The sequence below is a fragment of the Calypte anna genome, chromosome Z (assembly GCF_003957555.1).
Source record: "Calypte anna isolate BGI_N300 chromosome Z, bCalAnn1_v1.p, whole genome shotgun sequence".
NCBI lineage: Eukaryota > Metazoa > Chordata > Aves > Apodiformes > Trochilidae > Calypte > Calypte anna.
The window spans coordinates 33,654,125-33,680,359 of record NC_044274.1 but is presented as its reverse complement, the minus strand read 5'-3'; the positions used below and the strand labels follow the sequence as shown (position 1 = coordinate 33,680,359).

At 38.3% G+C, this 26,235-nt stretch overlaps 1 protein-coding gene across 5 annotated transcripts in view; it reads left to right on the top strand.

Moving 5' to 3' along the window:
- DAPK1 (death associated protein kinase 1) overlaps positions 1 to 23,587 on the top strand; it is an 85,026-nt gene extending 61,439 nt beyond the window's left edge. For 3 of the 5 annotated variants that reach the window (XM_030467642.1, XM_030467643.1, XM_030467644.1), the window contains 11 exons: positions 848 to 1,045; positions 2,117 to 2,314; positions 3,225 to 3,323; positions 8,564 to 8,641; positions 10,171 to 10,393; positions 12,864 to 13,052; positions 14,647 to 14,844; positions 17,364 to 17,502; positions 18,724 to 18,844; positions 20,381 to 20,569; positions 21,171 to 23,587. In XM_030467642.1, the coding sequence (XP_030323502.1) occupies positions 848 to 1,045; positions 2,117 to 2,314; positions 3,225 to 3,323; positions 8,564 to 8,641; positions 10,171 to 10,393; positions 12,864 to 13,052; positions 14,647 to 14,844; positions 17,364 to 17,502; positions 18,724 to 18,844; positions 20,381 to 20,569; positions 21,171 to 22,403 (2,865 nt within the window). In that variant the 3' untranslated portion in view covers positions 22,404 to 23,587. The remainder of the gene's footprint in view (positions 1 to 847; positions 1,046 to 2,116; positions 2,315 to 3,224; positions 3,324 to 8,563; positions 8,642 to 10,170; positions 10,394 to 12,863; positions 13,053 to 14,646; positions 14,845 to 17,363; positions 17,503 to 18,723; positions 18,845 to 20,380; positions 20,570 to 21,170) is intronic. The other 2 variants (XM_030467645.1, XM_030467646.1) reach the window with 2 other exon arrangements.
- The last annotated feature ends 2,648 nt before the right edge of the window (positions 23,588 to 26,235 follow it).

Here is a 26,235-nt window from a genome sequence, read left to right as displayed (position 1 = left end):
CCTCTAATTATCAGGAGTAATCATGTCCTTATTGATATTTGCCAGGTTCAGAAAGCATACAGCATTTCATAGAATTAGAATTAATTTTTTGGTGGGTTTTAATCCTCCTTGCTTTTTGATGGGCTACTTTCAATAGCATATTCTTGTAAAACATTTGAGTTTCATAATGATGTTCCACATAACTGTTATGAAATACGAAGAGATGGAAGGTATTTTGAAGCTTCTTAGCTTCAAGCAAAAAGCAAATTAGACAACCGAACTTGAAATTACTACAGATCCAAAGGCTTATTGTGATGTGCATTTAAAAGACTCAGGTATCTTTAAGTACTAAAGTCCTGCTTACACATTATAATGTGCTCTTTGAACATGGTAAGCAGCGTGATCTGCCCCAAAGTGCAAATCTAGTGGGATCTACATCTCCTTGGTGATCCATCTGTTTCAAGCATTGGATTAATCCCCCAGCACACAGGCTGTGGAAGTTGTTTATGAATGGGGATCAGTTTTCCAATGAGAGAATCAAGATAGGTTCAGGAGCATGAAAACATCTAAACTAAGGCTGCTTACATGCAAGGTGTTGTCAATAGTTTTATGGTGAGAAGTATGGACATTTAGAAGCCAGGTAATGATGAAAGTCTAGTGTGTTACTGTAATCATTCAGAATGTCAATAGGAGTTATTCTTGCTTTGACACTATCAGGATTAGGAATGACAACATCTTTTAATAGGACTTATGTAGTAGACTGTATTTTCTCTTTTCTGTAATTTTCCTAAGCAAAGCTGTTCCTCTTAGGACTTAGTTCAGCTGTGTTGTTTGTTTTTTTTTAAATTATTATTCACCATATTAATAGGAAGAAGAAACCCCCCTGCACTGTGCTGCTTGGCATGGCTACTACTCTGTTGCCAAGGCACTCTGTGAAGCAGGTTGTAATGTGAACATTAAAAACAAAGAAGCAGAGACTCCACTCCTGACAGCATCTGCACGGGGTTACCAGGATATTGTGGAGTGCCTGGCAGAACACGGGGCTGACCTTGATGCAACAGACAAGGTTAGTTTGGGTTACTTTTGGTCAGGAATTACATTCAGAGATCACAAGTGCCACAGAGCCATATATCTGAATTGCTTCATTTGAATGCTTCAAGCCAGCGTTGTTTCAATGGCATGGGTATTCTGAGCAGTTTACATGGAGACTTGATCACTGCAGTAGCCTTTAAAGCTGCCCACAAATTTTTTTTCCACAATTTGGTTTTTGAGGATTCATTATCACTTTGTCAGTCCTCACAGTGTGAGTAACACTCTGTGAAAAACAGCAGGGGCATTATGTTCTGTGATTGGGTTCGATGGTCGGACTTGGTCATCTTCAAGGTCTTTTCCAACCAAGGTGATTCTTTGCTTGGTAACAAGCTATTAACTTTAGAGAAAAAAATGGATATATTGTCTTTGATTCCTGTGGGCTGAATAAATCACACCTATTTCTAATAAGCTAAATTCCAGCTGTTTAAAAGTACAACTCTACTTGATTCAGAATAATTTTTTTTCTTTCATGATGTAATCCCAACAAATAGATTTTGTATTTCATTGCTGATACTTCTAAGTATGCTTGTCCTTCTAGCTACCTTTGTTGCTGAGCATTTCTAAATTGTTATTAAAGCAAGTTAAAAAAAATGCTTTTGATTCTAAAATAAGTGCTTTTTTCCAATAACATTGTCTAAGTCCATGGGGACATCTGTCTCTAAAGTTACTGATCACTAAGCAGAGTGCATAATTTTTGCATCACTAACTTCTGTCAGTAAACTGTCAGTGGCTTACGATATTCAGCTGTTTGTTACTGTTGCTCACTCTCCCACCTTCTACAGAAGTTGTCAGTAGAAGTGTATATTTGTGTTTCATCCATTCCACTGCAAAGCCCAGTGGCTTCATAGAATTTTGCTTTCATCTCATAGCTGATTTGTTCTGACAGATACTGTGCGTCTCCCTGCCTTCACCATCAAAATAAAAATAAAACCACTCTGATTCTTGAGGCAAGGAGATGCACCCGTTTACATGAAATTGTGGTGACTCTGCAGAATGCTTTGATTTTTAGCATGATTGAATCTCACAAACTGTTTTGTGATTTCAGGATGGGCATATAGCGCTACATCTTGCTGTGAGAAGATGTCAAATAGAAGTAGTTAAAACTCTCATCAGTCAAGGATGTTTTGTAGATTTCCAAGACAGGCATGGTAACACACCCTTGCATGTGGCCTGCAAAGATGGGAATGTTCCTATTGTGATGGCACTCTGTGAAGCAAGTTGTAATTTGGATGTCACTAATAAGGTAAATGGAATATGAGTACTAAACTGCATTGTTTGTTACCTTACCAATTGCACTGGATGACCTTTTTTATAAAAATTGTTTTTCCTTTTATTTTTTTATTTCTTGGAGTGGCTAGATTTAGAGCATTAAATGACTTGCCTTGCAAGTCTACTGAAGCTTGCTTCAGTTGAACAGATGATTAAAGATGTATGATGAGCCCAAGTGAATTCTCACAGTGTATTGTGCCACAGCTCTAAGACTGACATGTATACCTAACTTCCTCCCTAGCTACATACCTTTGCTTTGTTCAGATTACATCTCAGCACTAAAGAGTGGGTATTGGTTGTGGTATTTGTAACAGTAGCTCAGAACATGAAGAAAAACCAGAAGTGGTGGATGTCGTGAGGTCATGTTGTCTGTGGAAAGTTTCAGGAGGGAAAGCAAAAACTGGAGAATGAATACTTACAGCACTTACCCCTCTGTGGCTGAAGGCACAAATTCCTTCAGGCTGACTTCTTACAGTCATCCCTTTTGTTCCTCTGGGTAGAAGGAAGGAGACTGCAGATATGTAATCTTCAGCAATACTTGGATTGAATGTACTGGAATCCAGAGCCTTAAAGCATAAGGACTTTGTGTTGCTTAGAGGGTTCAGATTTAGTTAAGAAAAATAAAATTAAATTTACTAGAGATTAGAAAAAGTTCTTAAATATAGCCTAAAAGGTCTAATCTGGCCTTTGTTTTTAATTGAGCTTTAAGCTCTTGTGCTTTATTTTTTTTCCTTACAGTTTTTCTTTGTATTTTTTCTTACCTTTTCTTAAAGATGTTTGTGGTGTATCAGTATTTATAATTGCACAGTATGTTTGATTACTAGTCATAAAATTTGGGGTGAAGTTCTTAGACTAACATAATGGAACTTTTTTCTTCATGTTAGTATGGAAGAACACCTTTACATCTGGCAGCAAACAATGGCATTCTTGATGTTGTCCGGTTCCTGTGTCTCACTGGTGCCAATGTAGAAGCTTTAACCTCTGTAAGTGTGGAGAGAATACTTTTTTCGTATTGAAATACTACTTATATCTGTGATCGTAGAAAAAAATTCATCTTTTTTCTGGAAGGGGCGAGGGGGCAATGGTTCAGTATAATTACATTTTGAAATACTTTTTAAAAACTCTTATGTGCTGTTCAATATCCACAGCTTGAAAAGCATTCTCTTGTCCATTTGTTTCCTTATTTCTAAATATGAAAATAATTAAGGTACAAATATCATTTCATCTATAGCTGAGAATTTCTTTGTCTAAGGTTTACTTGTATCATTGGATATTAGAAAAAAATTCTTTACAGGCTGCTGAGGGAAGTGGTGGAGTCACCATCCCTGGACACATTCAGGAAGCATGTAGACATGGCACTTTGGGACACAGTTTAGTTGTCATGGTGGTGTTGTGTTGACAGTTGGACTTGATGATTATTTTTTCCAACCTTAATGATTCTGTGATTCTGTGGCACAGCACGTCACTCATTGGCGTTAAGATGTGCATCATTTCACATCAGCTGCAGTTAGTGTACAAATGTATATATCTTAAATACTTTCTGTGTTTTCAGGGGATTAAAAAGTTTTATTTTCATGGTGGAGATTTGTGAGGGAGGAGTGAGGAAATGAATGGATGAACTAGCATGTAGTTATCCTTGTAAAACCAGTAAATCCTTGTAAATCCAGTTAGCACCATTTAAGGTGTTTTTCATTTTTATTGAAGTGAGAAACATTCCTCCTGACAGACATAACCACAGCAGGAATAAAATGGCCTTCATCATGCACATCTCATGCAAAAATGATACATTATAGGCATCATATACATCATTATCTGTGTTTTGAACAAAGTAATCATGTTTTATTTTCAGACACACTGAATCAGTTTACGTTTGTTCTCACTCTTACCTATGCACTCTGCTTTGAAATAGCTATTGCTCAGTATATTGAAATCTTACTGTGATTAGATTTTAATTGAGTCTGTGTTTTAATTCCTACAAAATATTCCTGAGAAGGCTAAAACAGAGAAAAAAAGAAGAAAACTTCTGTTTCATTAGCTTTACCCATTTGGTAGAAAATGCAGATATTTCTGTTGTTTTCTTTTACATTTGGCTCGAGTTTTTTTTCTCTAAGCATCTGTCTCACATGACTGGAGAAAGAGTTGAAAAAGTAGTCATTAAAACCAATTAACCTGGAATTGTGGCTTAAACAAGTTTAGCGTCTAAAAATGACTTTCTGATAACTACTAGACTGTAGATTGCCATAGCTCCGATTAATAATAATGAAGTGTGCTTACAGTGGACTTCATGTTGCCTTTTACAGATTTTCCTTTGTCACCTACTTTTGTCTCTTTTTTTTTTTACATATGTCCCATTGTGCAGCTGTATTTTCACTATTACATGCTATAAAGATACAACAAAAAGGTGATGAGAGTATTCTTAAACTGTGTCACTTCATTTATGTAATGACAGCTGTGTTGGTATAATTGCCTGCATAGACTTATTCTTCCAAGAGAAAAGTACTTTCTATCTCTTCAGATCAATTTGAAGGAGTCATGCTGAATTAAATGTCAGGAGAAACAGACTGAATGTATATAACCATGCAGTATTCCTGCAGTACTGTGTCAGAAAGAAGGGGGAAAGTGTAGAGGAAGGGAGGAAGTGCGTGTGATTTGTCATTTCGGTTTTGCATTAGAGTGCCAGGTATGAAACTGTTTGAGAAGTCTTATTAAGAGTTTTTTCCAAGCCAGTGCAGTAGAATTAGTTTTCTTTCTCTTTTCTCAGAATGTCATATCTGAGGAACTGAATTTTTTAAGTGCTGTTAAGTAACTGGGCTGCAGTGTAATTTCCCTGCCTCCTTCCCAGGCTTAAGCCTATTTTAGGAGTTTGACTTTGAAAATCATTGCATGAATGTCATTTAAGTGGACTAAGAAAACCTTATGCTCCTGGAATATACAATCATCTCCAATAGTTGAATGCCTAAAAAACCCCTTAGTTCTGCTCACATGCTAGATGGCACCATGTTCTTGGCTTCTTCTCACAGAAATTACTAAAATGGTACCAAGTATAAAATTGTCAGTTTGCTTAAAAACTTTCAGAGATGCTTTCAAATGGCCAGTTAAACTTAAAACTCAAGATCATCTCTCGCAGGCATAGCTGTCTGGTCTCTAGCAAAGGAGCTAGTCATAAATTGTGATGAAGTGTTGCCAACAGGTGTGAAAAATTCTTTCATGGATGCTGTAACCAAGCCTTTTTCAAATGCCAGATTTGCTTATGCATTGTTATTCAGCTTATAGATACCTTGTACTTTTCAAGAAAGCTTTAATAGGAACATAAGTTAACGAAATACGTTTGTTGTTTTGCTTATGTATTTTCTAATTCTTAGTGAGCTCTCCATTCTGCATTGAACACCTAGAAAATGAAACAACTTTATTTGGTCAATGTTTTGGACAAAAAAGGGAGCTTCCATCTGTTATTTTCTTATTCATGGAAGCAAATGCTTTTTCCACCTGTTATCTCAATCAAATAAGTCTAAATTGAACTGAACCACTAGCCCCTCTCAATGTAAATACCTCCAAATCATTATTTAGGGGTAATTTTTACCTAGATTTCTTTCTATTGTCCTTGGTGCTTGTTGCCAATGCTCTGGGGTACCCTTCAGCTACTCCACAGGTCTTTCTGCCTTTTGTGTTTACTGTGTGGTCTGATGACCATGGACTTTAGAAGTGACACTTGTCAGTCAATGCAGTTGATAAGGCATTGCTCCATGTGGGAAAATGAGCTACAAGCCAAGAGTAAACAACAAGGCAAGCAGGAACTGTGTCCTCACCAACAAGGGCTCAGTCCCACAGTACCCAAGCAAGGCAAGCAGAGCAGGTCCTACAATGGCAAGCAGCATCAGATGAGTCCAGGTCTCCAGACAAGTCTGGAGACAATGAGGAATGTCTGTGGTAAAGTCAATGTCAGGAGTTGGGCTTGTGGTCAGCCAAAGGTCTAGTGATCACCAGGCAAGTCAATTTTGAAGAGACAGGTTCAAAGTCAAACCTGGAAGTCAGGGGCTAGGTCAGTGGGACATATGGCAAAAGGTTAGTATGAAAGCCCCTGACAGGGCTTCTTTTCAGGTCTTCAATCTTCACAGCAGTCTGAACCAAGATAAGACAGCTGTATCAGACAGATGCTCTTGAGGTCAGGAATCTGTTTGGGATTTTGAAAGGGAGTTCTGGGTCATGACAATTCTATCCCACTGTTACAGGAGGCCTGTAGGCCTTCTGTGTGCACAAATTTGTGCAGACCTGTAAGTGATTCGAACCATTTCTCTTGCCATTTTTCCAGTTTTGGAAGCAGTCAGCACCATCCCTTCATAACCTTGCTCACCAGTCAGGCTCTGGCAGATCTGCTCCCTCCACTCTCCTTGCCAAATACTCACCAGATGTTTATTTCCTTTTTCTTTGTGCCTCAAGAGCTGTGACTCAGCTAAACGAACACTGTGTACAGCTATTTATCCAAAGCCAGGCTTGAATTCAGAACAAACCTCCATGGGGCAATGAGGCACAACAAGCAAAGGTACTAAGTTACCCAGGTCACGCCAGGGCATTTCTGGTGTACCCATCCAGAGGTGTGGGACACACTCAGAGTCAAAGGGGCAGTGTCCTTGCAGAAGGATCTTGTGCTGCGTGCATGCTTGGTGCTGGAGTTTGCCAGCCATCTGCAACCAGATGTTGGAACAGGAACACTCTGTGCTCTGGAAGAGTAGCAGTTCTGCTTTGGCCAAAGATCAAGAGGAGGCCAAAGATTTGGAGGACCAGATAAAATTCACAGTTTAGGTAGGCAAAAGCCACATCCTGTTCCTAGAGAAATTCCCGAAAGGGGATCAAGGTTTCCCCTTTATTTGAAGGTTTTGGATTCCCCTGGATGTTCCAGCAATTGGATATTCCAGAAGCACTAAAGTATTAAAGCAGCCCAACCACTAGACCACTCTTTCTCTCATACAGCAGGCACCCAGGGTTAACTGAGATTTGGAGAGTACTGTCAGCATAAAGAGGTTCTTCCCCTTTGATACATCTTCTTTAAGGAAAACTAATTTTAAAAAATGCCTTGAGATGTTTCTTTACTAAAGTTATGATTACATGTCAACTCTGGAGGGAATTTAAAGGGGGGGAGGTTCAGATTTAGCCAGTTCATTTTGCCATAAACTACAGTATTAGCTGTTTCTTGCTAATGTTCTATTCCTGTTCTCTTGGAATTATCTGAAGTTCTGGAGTGCATAATAACTTTTATGGAAAGCTGAAAATTAATTCTGTAGGTGGACACTCAGTTGTCAAAGATAATTATTTCATATGTAAGGAGAATACAGTAACCTTGGGAACTACTTAAGACAGTGCAGGTTTCACTTAAAAAACTAATAAAATCAAAGATAGAAACCCAAGAAAGAGAAGCAAAGTGCTCATAAATTAGTTATCTGTTACCAAAATTTAAAGAAACACGGTGGCATTAGTGTCACTGGAAGACTGAAAAGCGTGTGCAGTTTTTCTTTCAGTCTTTTTAAAATTAAACTGCTCACCTGTGAAACATGGGTAATTAGATCACAGTAACAGAATGCTGGAGGCAGCTTTTCTTCTCCTTTCAAATTTGCTGATGCAATTTAAACCACATGCCTTACAGTGTTCTTGCTTTCTGGAAACCTCTAGTGACTGATACAGCACTGTCATTCATTCTCCATTAGTAAAAAAAATTCACCTGCTAGTAATGTGAGTGAGTATGCTGATTTTCCCCTGCTCAGTGAACTGTTTAAACTGTTAGCTCTGTTGAGCATGTAATATCTAGAAATCACTATCGTCCTCTAATTGGTGAGAAGACGAATTCAGGCAGGAAGTGATGGCATTGCTCTCAGGCCCTGAATTCAAGATATTTTGTTGCAGTGGCATCCAGATGCCAAATTATAAAAGAACTGCCATTGTTCTGCATTGTACTGGTTTGGGATTTTTTTTTATAATTTAAAAAACAAAACAAACAAACAAACAAACAAAAAAAAAACAAAACAAAACAAAAAAAAACACCCAGGGATTGTGGTAGGGGGGCAATTATTACTGGCTGTTGGTTTGGGGTTTTTTTATTCTAGTTAATTTGCATCTTAACACCAATTCTCTTACTGCATTGAGCAGATGGGCTATATTGCATGTGATCTTTTTTTTTTTTTTAATGTGGGCAAAAGAAAGGAACTACTGCTAATAATTTGTGGTTTAACAGGATGGGAAAACAGCAGAAGATCTTGCCAGAGCAGAACAGCATGAACATGTAACCAGTCTCCTTGCAAGACTTAAAAAGGTTGGGAATACATTAATTTTAACTGATGTTTTTATGTTTTTAAGATCCCAAGAAAAGTTTGCCCATAAATCATATGATAAGATACTCCCTCAGTTAAAGCTTGTATGTATATATTAACAAAAATGGCTAATCTAGTCTCCATCACTGATCTATTTTATCCTGTCTTAGACAATGCCTAGCAAAACATCTAATGTGTTGAGGAGAAACTGAAAAATATCAAGAATTAGCACATCCCACAGGAGAACCTTTTTTTTCCACTATCACCATTTTAGTTAATTAGGGTTATGATACATGAAGGACCTGTGCCCCTTCTGGAAACATTTAATGACATATGGAATGGTAGCATAAATTCTCAATGTCTTTTTTTAACTCTGCAGTTTCAGTATCTTCAAGCCCCCTGACAATTCAAATGCAAAGCAGATCTGGGCTTGTATGGCAATGAGCCTCACACATCTGATACACATTGATTGGTCTGGATAGGCAGCGTCACTTACGCCATGAATGTTCAGGGAACATTTTGCTTGATGATTTTATAGGCAACAGCCAGATCTTTTAAAACAATCCTGTTTTGATTATGCTGGTTAGTCTGTGAAAAACTTAAATAAATTACCATTCCAGAGTAGCAATAGAAGGTGATGCATACCAGGCATTGCCAGGGTGAAACAGAATCACGTCCTGCCAGTAAATCTGAGCTCGCTGGGATTCTAAAATATGTTAGTGAAGATGTCAGGAAGTGCTGAAATTCAAGCTTCTACTTCAATGGGCTTTTGTAGAAGTTTGTCATAAAAGGATTCATAGTTGTATCCCTGCACTAAATATTGTTTCTGCATGCAAGTGGGTGAATTTGTGTTTTAGTCATGATGTAAATATAAGGTGACTAAACTACATCAAGATCACTGAAAATATTCTAGTACTGCTCAAAATGGTCAACATCGTCTACTAAATAGCGTACCCGGCACTTGTTTTCAGTGCTTGTTGAGGGTTTTGTTTCTAGTGCCATACACATGAAGAACATACTGTCACAGTAGCTCTTGCAGAGGATTTGGTATTGGCCATGAGGGATGCAGTACTTGCGTTGTGACTAACTTATTTAATGAATGCCTCTTAGCAAGGAAGGAGCTAACTTATATGCACTACTGTGTCTGTCAAAATGCTCAATGAAGCTTAATTGCTTCATGCTTATAATTTTCAGGAGTTGTAGGTGCATATTTAATGACTCATCCTACATGTTAAGTTCAATACCAATGCAGAACAACAGAGCCTTCCTCCCAGCTCTAAATGAGACAGTAAAGGATAGGAGCTGCATTTCTGTATTTCTGCTGTCTCCCTGTTTCCTTCAAGCAGATCTCCCCGTAGCAAGAAACACATGATAGTATGCTGTTCCCTTGTTGAGTTTTAAAGCTTCTGTGGGAAATGTAGCCTCTGTGTCTGATTGCCTCTTGCAGGGCAAAGAGAAAAGACGTATGATTTACTAGGGCAAGGACTTTCCCTGCCACACATTCTGATTTCTTCTTTTTGTTGACTTTTAGGACACGCATCGGGGGCTTTTTATCCAGCAGCTGCGGCACACTCAGAATCCACAGCCCCGAATTAAACTGAAGCTGTTTGGACACTCTGGCTCTGGTAAAACAACCCTCGTGGAGTCTCTCAAGTGCGGCCTGATACGAAGCTTTTTTCGAAGACGTAGACCTAGGCTCTCCTCCACAAACTCAACCAGATTTCCCCCATCTCCTTTGTCTTCCAAGCCTTCAGGTATGGCTTTGAATTTGTAATGGGTGAAAAAGAAAACATTTTCCTCTTAGTCTGCCTATCTCCTAAGGAAGAGCTGAGCTCTTGGCTGTGCTGTGAAAAGACAGGACAGGCTAAATGTGTTAAAAAAAGCAAAGCAGACAGGATATTGATGTCTGAGTGCAGGCTTGTACCAAAAGTAAGAACAAAGAGAAGCAGCAGGTATGAAGTGTGTAGAAGTAGGTAGGGTTTTTTTACTCACGTGCTGTATAACTGAACTTGCAGAGTGGAGGACAGGATTTGTGAACACTGGCATTTATTTTTCACAAAAAGTTTTAGGCTATGAGTGCCAGTGTTGTGAGTAGATTCCACCATCTTCATTCTGGGGATAGTATTCTGTCAGCCTTTCTGCTTGAGTAACTTCAGCAAACTCTTTGCAAAACTGAAACAATTGCTGCATCTTTATATGAACTTAAAGTAACAACAGAAGATTCAGAACTGCCTCTGGTGCCTTGGAATTCTTTTCTGTAAGGTACAGGAGTGGATCAGGCCAGTGGATAAGTTAGAGGTACTGAAAATTGTCTCCAAACAAGGAGGTTTTCTAAACTGATGTAATTTTTTGCAAATAATAGGGAAACTGTCCATGTAGCACTGGGTGGCTTGTGTGAATTTAGAATGGCTGCAGAACTAGCTATGCCCAGCTTTGGTAGAAGCTACAGTTGCTGCAGAGGGATACTGGAAAGAGTCATCAACTATTTGTCTGCATCACTTCTCTAACAAGGAAAGGCTACACAATGTTTGCAAGCTATGCAGGCACTCTGAGGACCTCACATTTAAATTCATGTTTAGAAGCAGTACTACTATGTAAGTTTTAGGTGAGGTCATTTTTGCCTTTTTCTTTAAAAACCTGTGGATAATACCTGCAGGTTTAGGTTTCGTGCATCAATGTTAAGCAATGTTAAAAAAGTGCCTTGTGGTAGATTCCATCTCTCCTTTCTTGTCACCTGAGGAAGCTATAAAGGTATTCTCACTGAGAGGCTTAGCAAGGCAACATACTCGGCACAGAGATTGTTACTGTGTTTGTGCTTTACTTTCCACCAGGGGAACCCATCTGTGACAACAGAATAAAGAAATTGATTAAATTAATCAAGTAGAAGATCTTTATTTATCTTAATGTACTGTGTCATACAGGGGGAGATAAATCATTGAAGGAATATCATTTGCTGGAAGCCATTCAGGAAGGTTTTGACTAAAGACAGGTTTATTTATTTTTTTATGTAGCTTGGTACCAGAACCAGAGGATAGGTGTTAGGCATTTACAACATCATAAAAAAAAAAGGCTGCCAGGTCACATTGGCAAGTATTTACAGAAATAATGGTGAATTTTAAGCACGTTCCTGAAAACAGCTTACCTGCATAAAAAGCCAGAAAGTTGTGCAGTGCTATGCACACCTTAAGGCTGTGCAGTTCTACGCAACCAAACTATGGTGTTGTTTTAATGTTTATATATTAGGTTTTTTGCTTATTTCAGTATCTTCTGTTCAGATTAAAATAATTATATCACATGTAAATAATGTTATGGGTTGAATGACAAGGTAAACATTTAAACTAGCACGATTTGGTCTATTCTCAATCACATGCTAAAGTTTTTTAAATTTTATAAAAATAAGTGAATTCACCATGTATTTATCTACAAGAATTTAGAGGTCTAAATATTTATCTGGAAGAAGATAAAAAATGAAAATATCATTTTAAAGCTTACCGGTAGATTCCTTCTATATTAAATATATTTTCTATACCATACCTATAGAATACCTAATTTTTTATGTGTAATACATGGAGAGTAGTTAAATGCGACTAGTGGAGGAACGCAATCTTTTCTTTCTCCACTAGATGGTGCAGGTCAATTAAAAAGTCCTTCGTTTCTCTTTTATGTTTAGGGACGCTTGAGTTTCGAATGAACCAAACAAATTGCTTACTAGTAAGAAAATCTTGGTTAAAGGCCTGCTTTTCTCCCACACCTCCCCAGAAACAGTTGTTACACCGTGGTATCTTTATCCTTACTTCCAGGAATCAACTGTATGAATACGTAGCATTTCCATGTCAACACAAACAGCCCGTGATCTGAAATTGCAGTCTTTAGCTAAAAAAACAGTGTATCTTTATAGAAGAACACAGAACATAAAACTAACATAGATTTTAACTACTGAAACCTTTCATTACCAAATAATTCGGTTTTTTCCTGTGCTTCCTACCCAGCAGTCTGCCTGGTAAAGGGCAGTAAGTGCTATTTGAGGCCATTCTTAAGATTTCCCTTTCCATTATTCAGACTCAGTATGTAGTTGTGTATGCTTACAGCTTGGGAGTCATCTCCTCCGTGTGAAGTGCAGTTTGGTTTCTTTAATCAGCTTTTGTGCCTTACATACTTACTTAGCAGTGATCTGACTGGGATTTTCACATGGTTTCTAATCTCATTTTCCTTTCCCTGACCCAGTTTCAGTAAGCATTACAAATCTGTATCCTGGTTGTGAGAATGTCAGCGTGAGAAGCCGTAGTATGATGTTTGAGCCAGGCCTGACCAAAGGGGTATTAGAAGCTTTTGTTTCACCTGCTCATCACTCTCACTTCTCTACTGATGACCAGTCCACCAAGGCCATTGACATTCAAAATGCATACTTGCATGGTAAGCAGAGCCCTAGGCTAGGATGCCTTAATATGGTGGGATACTTGATGCCATTTTGCTTGGGTTTAATAATAAAAAAAAAAAATTAAAAATCTGACTTGTTATGGTATTGACTCTGGCTGAGAATCCAACTCGGGGGGGACTGAGAAAGTAAATCTGCATGAAGTTATCCACCTGTTATACACAAAGTAATCACTTATGTCAGATCTTTGTAATAGAAATGGGTTTTTACGTGAGTAAATGGGACAGGAGGAAGGAGGGATTTGGTATAGTAGGAATGGGTTGGCAGGCTGGAGTGAAGGCTCCTTCACTTAATACTATATGGTGTTTGGGTTAGGAGCTTCTAATTTCTTTTTTGGTTTAGTTTGGTTTGGTTTGGTTGGTTTTGGTGGGGTTTTGTTGTTGTTGGGTTTTTTTGAGCAGTTATTTCTGCAGGTGAAACCAGTTACAGTAACAAGGGTTGTTATAAGTACATATGTGGCTTTTGATTGATAAGACAATGCAAATAGTAGATATACAACATTAGCCATACTAATGTTAAATAAGTAGTAAGACCTCTCTCAGTAGGATCTCTTAATAAGGAAAACTATTTGTAAACATTAGCTGCTGAATTAGGGTCAGTCAAGAGGGTTTTTTAAGAGAGAAAGCTATCAATGAGTGAAGTATATGCACAGTAACTCATACAGTGACAAAACATTTGCTCTAGCTGTTGAAGAGTTTGGCATGTAGCTAAAGTTTGTTCTTTGTCCAGGCTAATTTCCTCTTCTAGTGTAATTTCAAGTGAAGTCAAATTCTGCAGTGAAAGACAGTGTCAGAAGGGGTTTCTTTCTCTCTCTGTGCTGTTCATGGGTGAACTCTGCATAGCTGTACTCGTAAGAGCAGATTGGAGGTCACTGGCTTCTACAGGGTTGAGGTGCATCTCAATCAGCATTTAATTAGCGGTAATACAAGTGTGTCAGTGTAACACACAAATGCTTTCTTCATCTCAAGTTAAAGGAAATGACAAAAAGCAGCACGCTGCTGTTAGGATCCATAACATGATGATTCTTCAGTCCTGACATAACACTGTGATGTGAGTAGTACAGTTCTGTAAAGCAAAGTGGCTTCTTTGAGAATGCCCTTCTGCTCTTTTTAATACCAGTGGTAACATGTTAAAAAGAAAAATATATTTTAAAAAAAAAAAAAAAAGCAAAAAAAAAAACAAAAAACTGAGCTTTTGGGGGATGAGCAGGGAAAGAATGAGAGCTGTTATCCTTGTTTTTCAAGGGAATTAAAAGATCTGTGCAAGACAAAGGCCAATTAATTATGTAAGGCTGATGTGTTTAACACACAGGTGCTACCACGTGTCACCTAGCTGGATGACTTGGTGAAGGGAATGTGAGAAAGGAACAGATTGTGAGGACCCAACTTCTGGGCCTCTGAGACTGACTAAAACCTATTCCCTTTGTTCATGATTGCATTTGCAGTCTCGCTTTCTCACATGCACGCAGTAAATCTTTGTGAAAGTTTAAATCAGATTAACTCTTTTGTTTGTCTTGATGCTTCATGCTCACTGACAAAGTGTGATCACTTCATCTGCTTGTCTGTTTTTCAGGAGTTGGTGATTTCAGCATCTGGGAGTTCTCTGGGAATCCTGTGTATTTCTGCTGTTACGATTATTTTGCTGCAAATGATCCTACTGCAATTCACATAGTGCTTTTTAGTCTCGAGGAGCCTTATGAAATCCAGTTAAACCAAGTGACCTTTTGGCTCAGTTTCCTGAAATCATTAGTGCCAGTCGAGGAGCCAATAGGTATGGTTTTCTGCCTATTAATGAAATATTAGGGGACTATATAATAAACCTCCTTATGTTTCTCTGCAACTTTGTATATCCTCTGTCTTGAGTGCTATTATGTGTCTCAATCCCTGTGTGTTCATGCAAACTTTACACAAGATTTCTTAGAGAAAGGGAATTTTATCTGTGGGACAGGCCTGAAAGAGTTGTACACATCACTTAGTCCAGCTAAAAAGGGTTCCAAGCTATAGAGCAGCCACACTGGGATTTACATCTCTAAGTTGCAGATGAAGTGGTATGTCAGAAAAGCTGCATGTAAAAGTGCTTCAGTAGGTTAGATGCCTTTAAAACCAGTTTTATATGTGTTACTTTAATACATCTTACATCTAACCCAAATTAGCAGTGTTTCCAGCATAAACAATTCTTGTCAGTGAGAACAGGACAGAACACTGGGGAGTGGCATTACCATTCAGTACCTGCCACTATAAAAAGTTTAACTAGAGCTGGACTTCAAACATGTTAACCTTTGGTGGATCAAAGTGTACAAAAACTAGTATTTCTAGTAAATTTCACTCACATATTCTCAAACTTGTCACATGTTTTAAGTGAGTTTACTTTTATAAGTAAAAGCTTTTACTTTTATATTCAGGCTTTTTAAGAAACTGAAGTTACTTGGCAGGCAAACAAATTAACTTAAATAACTTTTTTTCTCTTAAGAAGTCTGTACATCTAGGTATACACACCATATAACTTGTTCATGTTTTAGCTGAGCATTGGTCTGAAAACTGTGACAGTTTGATGGATGAACCAAGCTCTGACGTGTGTTTTGGTTCTATGAACTGAAATGTTATTCCCATCAGTGAATCCAACTTGAAACTCATGGACATTTATAAGACTGCTAGGGACTCACCAGACAAGCATATCAAATACATGCATAGTGCAAAGAGTATTTCCCCTCTCTTTTGTTTTCTGCTTGTTTCTGTATGCATTATCTCAGACAAGGCAGACCTTCAGTTTTCATTTAAAGCATCTGCATATCTTTCGTTTTCCACTTCAGGTGAAGTAACAAGGTTAACAATGTAAGCATTTGGCCGTAACCAACATGAATTTTTTTCTAGAAGTAAAAGCTCACAAATTTGCAGAAAAGTATCAACGCTGAAAATACAGTCAATTTACAGTTGCTGAAAGCTTTTCACAGCTCCTCAGTCAAGCAAGGAAACTTAGTTCATGGTTTGACCAAGATAGAATTTTCTTCTTGCTGATCTAATTACCATCATTATCTAAATACTTTGCTTCAATCAGTGCTTATACTGGTCAGCTCTATTTGAGTATCCATGCATTTTTAACTGTTACAAGTATCTCAAGTAATATATAGTAACTCATATTAAAAATCTAAAAAATCTAAACTTTTGGAGTGACTTTCCAGTTATTTTGTCAAAGTCCTCCAGCTGCAACAAAAAAAAATTATTTACAGTTATGAAATACATTGGAGTACTATGCAGAGAGCTGGGAAGATGTGGCTTTCTATAAATGAATCAAGATTTTGTGGCTCTTAGATGATGATAACTGAGCAGTGGTATAAACATATCTCTCCCATCTGAAGTTTTGTTAGATAAAAACAGCCTGGCTGGAAGTATTATTTTGTCTTATTTTAAAATAGTCTAATAGTGTGTCCTCTTTTATGGAAGATCCTCTTGAGAAAAGATTGAAATGTATGTATTCCATACTGTCACCTCATTCATGCCATTTCTTTCTCCTTCCCTTCCCTTCCCTTCCCTTCCCTTCCCTTCCCTTCCCTTCCCTTCCCTTCCCTTCCCTTCCCTTCCCTTCCTTCCCTTCCCTTCCCTTCCCTTCCCTTCCCTTCCCTTCCCTTCCCTTCCCTTCCCCTTTCCCTTCCCCTTCCCCTTCCCTTTCCCCTTTCCCTTCCCCTTCCCCTTTCCCTTCCCCTTCCCCTTCCCCTTCCACTTCCACATCCCCTTCCCCTTTCCCTTTTCTCATTCTTTTTCATGGTTTCTGACAGCCTTTCCTACTTACCTCTCACCTAAGTGAGAGGTCCTTGTTTCTGTAAGTACTATAAAATAGTATTCATACCAATGTTTGAATGTTGTAGTCATCTTGTGTTCTACTTATAATCCTCTACTCCACCCCTGTAGTGTTAAAGACCATCCAAAGATCATGAGAAACCCCTGCAAGCAGCTGTTATTTTTAATTCTTCTTCCTCACACTATTATAATTTTTAGTTAATAGTTGTATCATTAGTGTTACTGATTAATGATTTTGTTAAAACAATGAAGTCATGTAGTATCAATGGATCCAAATAGTGTTAACTGTTCAAATTGGATGTTTTATAGATAATGTTATAGGTAGATAAGCTCCAAAGCATCTGTGGTACAAGCACAGTATAAATATATTGGTAAATCCACTGCAAAAGTGACCGATATGAAGAGTGTAAAATGTATTATACTTTCCCAAATCAGTAAGACAGCTGTCTCCATTGGCGTGTCTCATAGTACTTCATGGTCTTGTTTCTCTTCTAGCATTTGGTGGAAAACTGAAAAGTCCCCTGTGTGTTGTTTTGGTTGCCACGCATGCTGACATAGTGAACCTTCCTCGCCCTGCTGGGGGAGAGTTTTGGTATGACAAAGAGATGTCATTGTTGAAAGAAATCAGGAACAGGTGAGTGGAGAATGTGCGTGGTGTTTAAACATGTCAGTGGGAAAGAGAAGTGCTCAACTGCATAGGGATATGTAAAAGCTTTTATGTGGCCTAAGCTTTCTGATATCATATTCTGTTTTAAGAATGCACAGGAAGCCTGTACTGTGCAAAAATGGAAACATTTACTAGTATTGGAGTGAGTGAGCTGTCTCAAGTGTGGTAAAATTAGCTAAGTGGTGCAAAAATTACTTGAAGGTCAAGAAGTCTCACCCTGTAAACACTGGAATACATGCAGAGCAAATACATACCCAGCCATCTTGGTGCTCAGGTTTTGCACCAGTCTCAGAAAAGTGGGCAGTGGGCAGGGAGCTTTACAGAAAATCAATCCTTTGCTCTGAATCAATTTGGAAGGTATATGGAGAAAAATAAAAACAGGTCTGGAGGTTCTCCATGTACAGTTTGTGAAGAACCTGATATAGTGGAGTCACAAATGTGACAAGGTTGTCCAAGAGGTAGCTAGAAAATAGTGAACCTTCTTTCCTTCTTCAGCAAATGTTTGAAGAGTGTGCCAGTTTTAGGAACTTTTTCACAAATGTGCCATTGTGTAAAGTAACAATAATTTATATTCACAGTGAGCACATAAGTGGGTAACATTCATACCTGTGAGCATAGGCACTTCTCTGGAGTGTACAAGAAACAGACTGAGGAATTCCAGCACAATAGTCAGGGCAATATCTTAATCAATTGTAATAAACCAGAAAATACCTGTGTGATCTTTGTTGCTGGAATCAACCCAGAGCTAGTAAAACAAGTACATGTGGTTGAAGGGTCAAAAGGAAGTCAGAAAGAGAACTGGTGTCAGTGTCAGTGACAAATGAATTACATAAGATAAGAAGGAAGAAAACAACGAATACTAACAGAAGACTTAATTTCTGCTATCCCTTTCCTAATATGATGTTAGCATTTGTAATCAAGAGCCCTTTGATGCAGTTGTAGTTTTCTTACACATCTTCAGCCTTCTTCCTTAGGAAAGACAACGATTTTCTTCCAGTATCTCTATTTATTTTAAAGAAAAATAAAGAACAGCTCTACTGTCTTTGCTTTTAAAGTATCTGTAAGCAGTATATAACCTTTTTCATCATTTTTTGAAGAAAGATAATTTGTGTAATTCAAGAAAACTGAATTAAGAAATAAAAATAGATTTGGGATGGAATAAATAATTGCTCACTTTTTTCTCTTTAGATTTGGAAATGACCTTCAAATTTCAGACAAGTTATTTGTCTTGGATGCTGGAGCATCTGGTTCTAAAGATATGAAACTTCTCAGAAATCATTTGCAAGAAATAAGAAGCCAGATAATTTCTGTAAGTAATGGCTAATGGTCTGAATTGGGCTAGACAAAATGTGAAAATCTTGTGTATTTACTGTAAATGTAGTACTCTAAATGCAGTTTCACTGTGAAACTTAACTAGTGTGGTTTGAGTGTTTTAGCAGAAGTCATGAGAGACCCGTTGATAAATAATCCTGACATTAAAGACTCAGTCATCATTTTCAAAATTGTAGTTGTTTGTGCAGGTCACCAGAATGATCTCCCTTGACAGAAAATTATCTGAGATTTTCAGTTCAAAGTTGCAGTTTCATATTTTGAATTGACAGTGGTTCGATTCCAGCGTGGGTCCTTCTTATTTGGTTTGCTCATTTTTAATTTTTGTTTGTTTGTTTGTTTTTTTGTTTGTTTGTTTGTTCATTTTTAATCAGTCTAGTATTGCAGAGAAACAGAATATATTTCAGGCAAATAAGTTTTTCATTAAAAAAACCAAACACTAGAGTGAGATAGGTTCCTAACCCGCTAACAAGATGTGAACTGAATATGTGTTTTTACTACACTTTTAACTAAAAAATGTGTGCTTGAAGTTGTTGTATGTATTTGTGTAGGTACATGTGTATGAGAGTAAAGATTAAAAAAACATGTTTTGATGTCATCACCTTGAATCCACAAGAGACTTCCATACTAATGGTGACCAAGTGAAGGAATTACATAGGGATTTCAAGAGATTAAATTTTTTCCAAACTCAAGACTCTCTTAATTGTGTGACACACACAGTTTCTGCAGTTATTTCTGGTGTTTTTCAAAAATAAATTAAAAGTGAATGTATTGCTGAGTTCCTTCTGTAGGTCAAGAGAAAATCTGCGTTTTGTGCAAAATTTGGCCTACTTTACTTTCCCAATGATGTCTTAATTTAATAATCTTTTTTTTGTCTGGCAAAACTTTATCACAGCCTTGTTCACTAGCCTGAAATCTGGAAGGCTTTGTTGTATATAATGTGCATGCTGTGGCTTGGGAGTGTAGAATGTAAGCATCACCAATGTCCAAAACAATCAGTTGATAAAAGTACCATCTTATTACCTGGTACTCTGCTGTCTCAGTTGTTGAAGTAAATTGGTCTTGTAGAGTTCTTAGAGGTTGATAATTGAAGCAATAAACATCTAGGTATATAGAGGCAACTGATGCCTTCTGCAATCACTGTTTTAGGCAGTCAGCACGTTTAACAAGGCAGGACTCTATAAACTGAACTTGGTTCCACATCTTAGGATTCCCTTTTGTAGTCATGGTGATGTCTGGAAAATTTGCTTATTTCAGCAAAAAAAGATTCTGGAATTCACATATTAAGAAAAATTAGAGTTTACAGTAAGTTAAGAAAAATTAGAGCTTACAGTAAGTGAATGCCAGGTGGAAAAGTAGGGGCCCATCACAAAGGAAGCTCTTTAGGCATTAATGTATGTCATGGATGCATTAGAGCTTATAAGCTTCATTAAAACCAAAACAAAAGCAAGTAACAATAGTAATGTAATTCTAGCAGAGTAAAATTATGAATGGATGTTTTCTGTGCTTTTGTAAGACTTGTCCACCTATGACTCATCTGTGTGAAAAGATAATCTCCACACTGCCTTCATGGAGAAAAATTAATGGACCCAACCAACTGATGTCCTTGCAGCAGTTTGTGTATGATGTGCAGGAACAGCTTAATCCTCTAGCAAGTGAAGATGACCTACGGAACATTGCACAGCAGTTGCATAGCATAGGAGAAGTAAGTGTGTTTATGTAAATTTCATACCTTTATTATCAAGTTGCAGTTCTGATGGGGTATTGCTTAATGGGATTTAATCAAATATATATAGTTGGTTTTTTTTCCTGCTTCCCCTTAAGACATCAAGACATAGAGACTGGTTAATAGGGCTTTTTGTTATTGTCTTCTGGCTTCCCTTTCATTCAACATTATTTCTTTCAGGTGGGAAGAATTACAGTTTACTGCTACAGTTGTAAGAATATAAAATGCCCAGAAAGATACCCAGGCTGTCCAGGCAGGTAGTGGCTAACGTGCTCACTGCATATGAGAAATTTATGTGTGTCCATTAGAATTGAATCACAGGATAACACCTTTCCACAAATAGACTGAGGGGACTAGGCTTTGATATAGTTAGGCTCTCATAGTTTTGTTAATAGTGGAAATCAAGAACAAGATCTGCTTTTTGTTCTGAATACTTAAAAGAAATTAAATTGCCCTGTTTATTTTTCTCCTGTCAGCTGTGTTAATTAAATTTTTAGCTCAGTAAGTTAGGAAAGAGAGGATATGGCGTATCATCTTGTGCTTCACAGGTTGTAAACAGTAACTTTCATTTTGTAAATAGATCAACATCATGCAGAGTGAAACTGTCCAAGATGTTGTGCTTCTGGATCCTCGCTGGCTCTGTTCAAATGTCCTTGGAAAAATCCTGTCAGTGGAGAACCCAAAAGCCCTCCATCACTATAGAGGTCGGTACACTATAGAGGACATCCAGCGTCTGGTGACAGATAGTGATGTGGAAGAATTGATACAGATTTTGGATGCCATGGATATTTGTGCAAGGGACCTTAGCAGTGGAACAATGGTGGATATTCCTGCTCTCATAAAGACTGACAATCTCCACAGGTCTTGGACAGATGAGGAGGATGAGGTGCTGATTTATGGTGGTGTTAGAATCGTTCCTGTGGAACATCTTACCCCATTTCCTTGTGGAATTTTTCATAAAGTTCAGGTGAATCTCTGCAGGTGGATTCATCAGCAAAGCACAGAGGGAGATGCTGATATACGTCTGTGGGTAAATGGATCAAAGATTATGAATCGTGGTGCTGAGCTTTTAGTGCTGCTTGTCAACCATGGTCAGGGTATAGAGGTTCAAGTTAGAGGGCTGGAAACAGAGAAGATCAAGTGCTGCTTATTCTTGGATTCTGTATGCAGCACCATTGATAACTTAATAGCCACAACCTTACCAGGCCTTCTCACTGGAAAATACTACCTTAGTCCACAGCAGCTGAGGGAACATCACGAACCAGTGATGGTGTACCAGCCTAGAGACTTTTTCCGTGCACAGAGTCAAAAGGAGACATCACTAACTAACACTATGGGGGGATATAAAGAGAGCTTTAGCAGTATACTGTGTTTTGGGTGTCTTGATGTCTACTCCCAGGGAAGCCTAGGAATGGATATTCATGTTTCTGATCTGAGTCTACTTACCAGGAGAAAACTAAGTCGACTTTTGGATCCACCTGATCCTATGGGCAAAGATTGGTGCCTTCTAGCCATGAACCTGGGCCTTGCTGATCTTGTTGCAAAGTACAATACAAATAATGGAACACAAAATGACTTTGTCTCAAGCCCATGCCATGCCCTTCTGCAGGAGTGGAGTAATGCTCCTGAGAGCACTGTAGGTATCCTGATGTCTAAGCTGAGGGAATTAGGCCGCAGAGATGCAGCAGACTTTCTACTGAAAGCATCTTCTGTATTCAAAATTAATTTAGATGCTAATGGTCAAGAGGCTTATGCTTCCAGTTGCAACAGTGGCACGTCTTACAACTCCATTAGCTCTGTAGTGTCACGGTAAGAGCACATGTTTTGCACAGGCATCTTTTCAAATTGCGGAAAGGATAAAAGATACAGCACAAGAGTTTCTGTGCATTTGAATTTAAGAGGTTATACATCAAAGAATCTTTGTCATTCTCCAGCACCACCTTTTTGTGCATAAACTTTCTACTTTCAACTGTGAATTGTTGCTCTTTATTTTATCTATTAAAAAGGCTGGTGTACTTATGGTGTTTTAAAATTATTCCTGATAAAAAATGTGCTGCCTAATACTGCCATTTTAACTGGAAAGTCTTTAACTTTTGGATTATGTACTGCAACTGTTTTATAAAATATTTCTATTCTCCCCGTAAAGGCAGGGAGAGGGGAGAGGAATAGCACATGTTACCTGAAATGTGTATTTCTCACACCTATTTTTTTGTCTTTTCATTGTGTCCTCCGCTTAACATTTTTTAATATTTGTAAGGAGAGAAGTCCACCATTTGTGGTCAATCTGACTGATTTAAAAACCACAATTTAAAACTGAAAAAGCGAGTGCCTTTTGCAGAAGGGGAGGGTGCCATTGATTTGAATGACCCTGCTGGAGATACAAGAACATGCTACCTCTGTTTCACTTCAATTGTCTGCATGCTTATCATTGCAAGTGGTGCTTGCCTTTTAATTTTTCCTGCACTTCTAAGACCTTGGTGATGACTCACGCAGAGCATTCTTGTGCCAGTACTATGGGTATAGATGTGTGATACCTAATCAGCTTCAATTACTGTCAAATCATAATGTGAAAATCTCTTCAACTTGCCAATTACCATGCTTTATTATTTCCATGCACCTCAGGTAAAAGTTCATATCACTATAGAGTTAAAAAACACAAGTGTTGGCCACTGCAGAATAATATTGCATAATTGTCAGTTGTAATTTGTGTATAACAAGTTTTCTACTATTAGATCCTGCGTTACTTACTTCCTGTACTTGAAACTTTTGATGGGGATAAAAACAAAAAGGAAGCAAGGTTTCTTGCAGTGATAACTTTTAAATTGATATGAGGGAATACGACCCATTCTCTGTCTTAAAAAGCATGTAATTTAATGGTGCGATGTGTGTTTGTTTATATATATTGTATGTATATATATTAATACTATTTTTTCCTTAATCTTACAATGTAGTAAAATTTTAAAGGATTTTTCTACAAATAAACTGTTGCTTGTTGCATCCTTGTTGTTATTACTCTGTAGCTGACAGGGGCTGAAACTTCTTTTTTTCATAGTCACAATCCCAAAGAGACAGTTGCCTGGCTTCTGAAGCTCTGAGAATCTCCTGTTTCACTTACTGTTCACTGCAGAGAAGATCCCTCTGCAGCAGAGGAACTTGCAGTAATTTTGACAACTGAGAGGCCAAAGCTGTTTGCTACTTATCTTTTCCTTTGTGGTCTTTGTGTAGTGAAAAACAAAACATTAGATGCAGGTCTTTTATCAGGAATCTTCAAGCTGAGGCCGTATTGCAAAGGGGAGGAACACTGCATTAGAGTCTGTGCTGATGTAATGGCCCTTTAGAGTAAGGATCTCCTTATCACATGAGGTACTGTGCTGCTGCTTGTTTGGAATCAGCATTACTCACTGATACCTGTACAGTCTCTGTATGGCACTCTATTCAAGCGTCTCTGCACAGTAACTTCCTGCTCTGTATGCTGGAAAGGAATTAAATAATCTCTTCTTAAAGTGCTAGTAGCCATTTTCCACTGCCTTTCTTTGCATATTTTACTCTTGCTTCACTGAATCCTTCCCTGGGCTCCTTCGTTAAATCCTACTGCACTCCTTTGTTAAGTATTTTTTTTAAATCTGGTTCTCGGTGAGAGGAATGGTCAATGAGCTGTTATACCTGGAGGTGTCTCTGCTCTGATACTCTGCCTCTAACAAATCCACTTCAGCATTTCCCAACATGGTGGAAAGTTATGCAGTAAAGAACCCAGCTTCCCACAGCACTTAATTTTTCTGGGTTACTTTATGGCCACTAGCATGCTGCACCTTCCAGCTGTTTTCATGGTGTTAGGTTCAGGAAAGCGAATCACAGTCATAGGATAGTTTTGGATTGCTCTCCTAAAAGTCATGTGCTGCTGACATTTTAAAAAAAAATTCATTGTTGTCCTAAATTGCAATTTTGACAAAAATGGTTAGCAAAGTGGTGCAAGTGGGCATACCTTCAGTTGCTTCAGTTTTACTCATTTCCTGTGTTGTCTTGGGAATGCAACTAGGAACACACCACTTCACACCACCATGCACTGATCCTGACTGACTCACTGCAGAAATGGAGGAAATGCAAGGCTCTGCAAAATAAAAAAATTTTAGCCATAAATATAAATTATGTATATTTTGTGCAAAAAACGTGTGAAGTGAAGCACCTGCTCGTTAAATAAGTGATAGTAGCCATTAGAAGGCTCTCTTCCTTTCACTTTGTAGCTTCAGAGCAGAGCTTCTGAAGCACAATTCTGAAGGTAAAGCAGAAAGGAAGGAAAGCCCAGACATTTATATTGTTTTCAAAATCTTCCATACAGACAAACTCTCAAGTTCACAACACAGTTACTTAAGGCTGAGATGCATTACAGTGATCTTGCTGATTGGAAATATGTGCTAGTGACAGCTGGACACAGATTCTACAGAAATTTTCTGGAGAAGGTAGGAAGGAAGCAAACATTTTCTTGCAAACCATTTTTCCAGGTAGAATCTTTTCTCTCTGGCATGCAGCAGCATGTATAGGATAGAAAAGTGCTTCATAATTCTGCTTGTTATTAGGCTTTACTGGTTTTACTCCTTGTGGGAGTTTTGCTGCTGATCTGACTGGTAAGTTTGGAAAGCCACAAAGGATCAGTGTCTAAATGCAAATTGTTTTATGGGTGGGACAAAAAGGGCATCCAGTGATGACATTGGATGGAGTTGGCTATACACAATTCCTCTGGCCTCATGAGGAAGAGAACTGGAGACAGCTAAAGGTATTAGGATTCTTGTGGTTCAAATGGTTGAGGAAGAGTTATAAACTAATATTTTAGCAGCTCCCAAGGGCCAAGAGATGGGCAGAGCCAGGAGGCTTAGCAAAGAGGCTGAGAACACTCCGAAATGGTCAGGTCTCCTGAGAGAGCAGCAGTCTCCTGAAGCTGTTACCAGCTGGCCGTGCTGGAGCCTCTTTGGGCCCTAAACCTGTGCTGGTCGCATTGCCCACTCCAAAGAGGACTTACCTGTTAGGTCATTGCAACCTTTGTATTTCAAAGATACTGTGTTGCAACATAATTGTTTTAAAAACAGGTACCTTGATTTGAAACACATCAGTATTTCAGTTTAGTCAATGAAATCAAGGCATAATGCCCACGTTGTAACTTCATACAAAATTAATGAAGCATTTTGTAGGCTGAACATGCTCCCCTTAGGTCAGGGAATGTAGAGCCGTGCAGTATCTTCTTTGAAGGTGGCCTGATAGCACTATGTACAATATTTAATTTTTTTTCTCACTTCTTGTTCAATTTGGTCCAGCTGATCATAAAAAACATTAACTCTCGTATCTTTCCAGTCTTTGACTTGGAAGACAAGATAGTGGAAAGAAAAGAGAAAGAGAACCAGTTTTTAACTGTGCCTGAGATGCTTGGTTTCTGAAAGGTCAACAGCCAAGCTACTCAAACTGCAGGTAGAAGTGCTTGAATCTCTAGAATTCAGATAAGCTGTAGATAGGAGAGGACTGATGGTATTCCTCTGCGTGGCTACACCATTTATCCTAATCAGCTGTAGAGGAACAGTGGGGCCAGCAGCTAATGCTGTCTCAAAGCCAAATGAGGGTGTTGGTGGACCTCTTCAGGTTTACATTAACCAAATTGA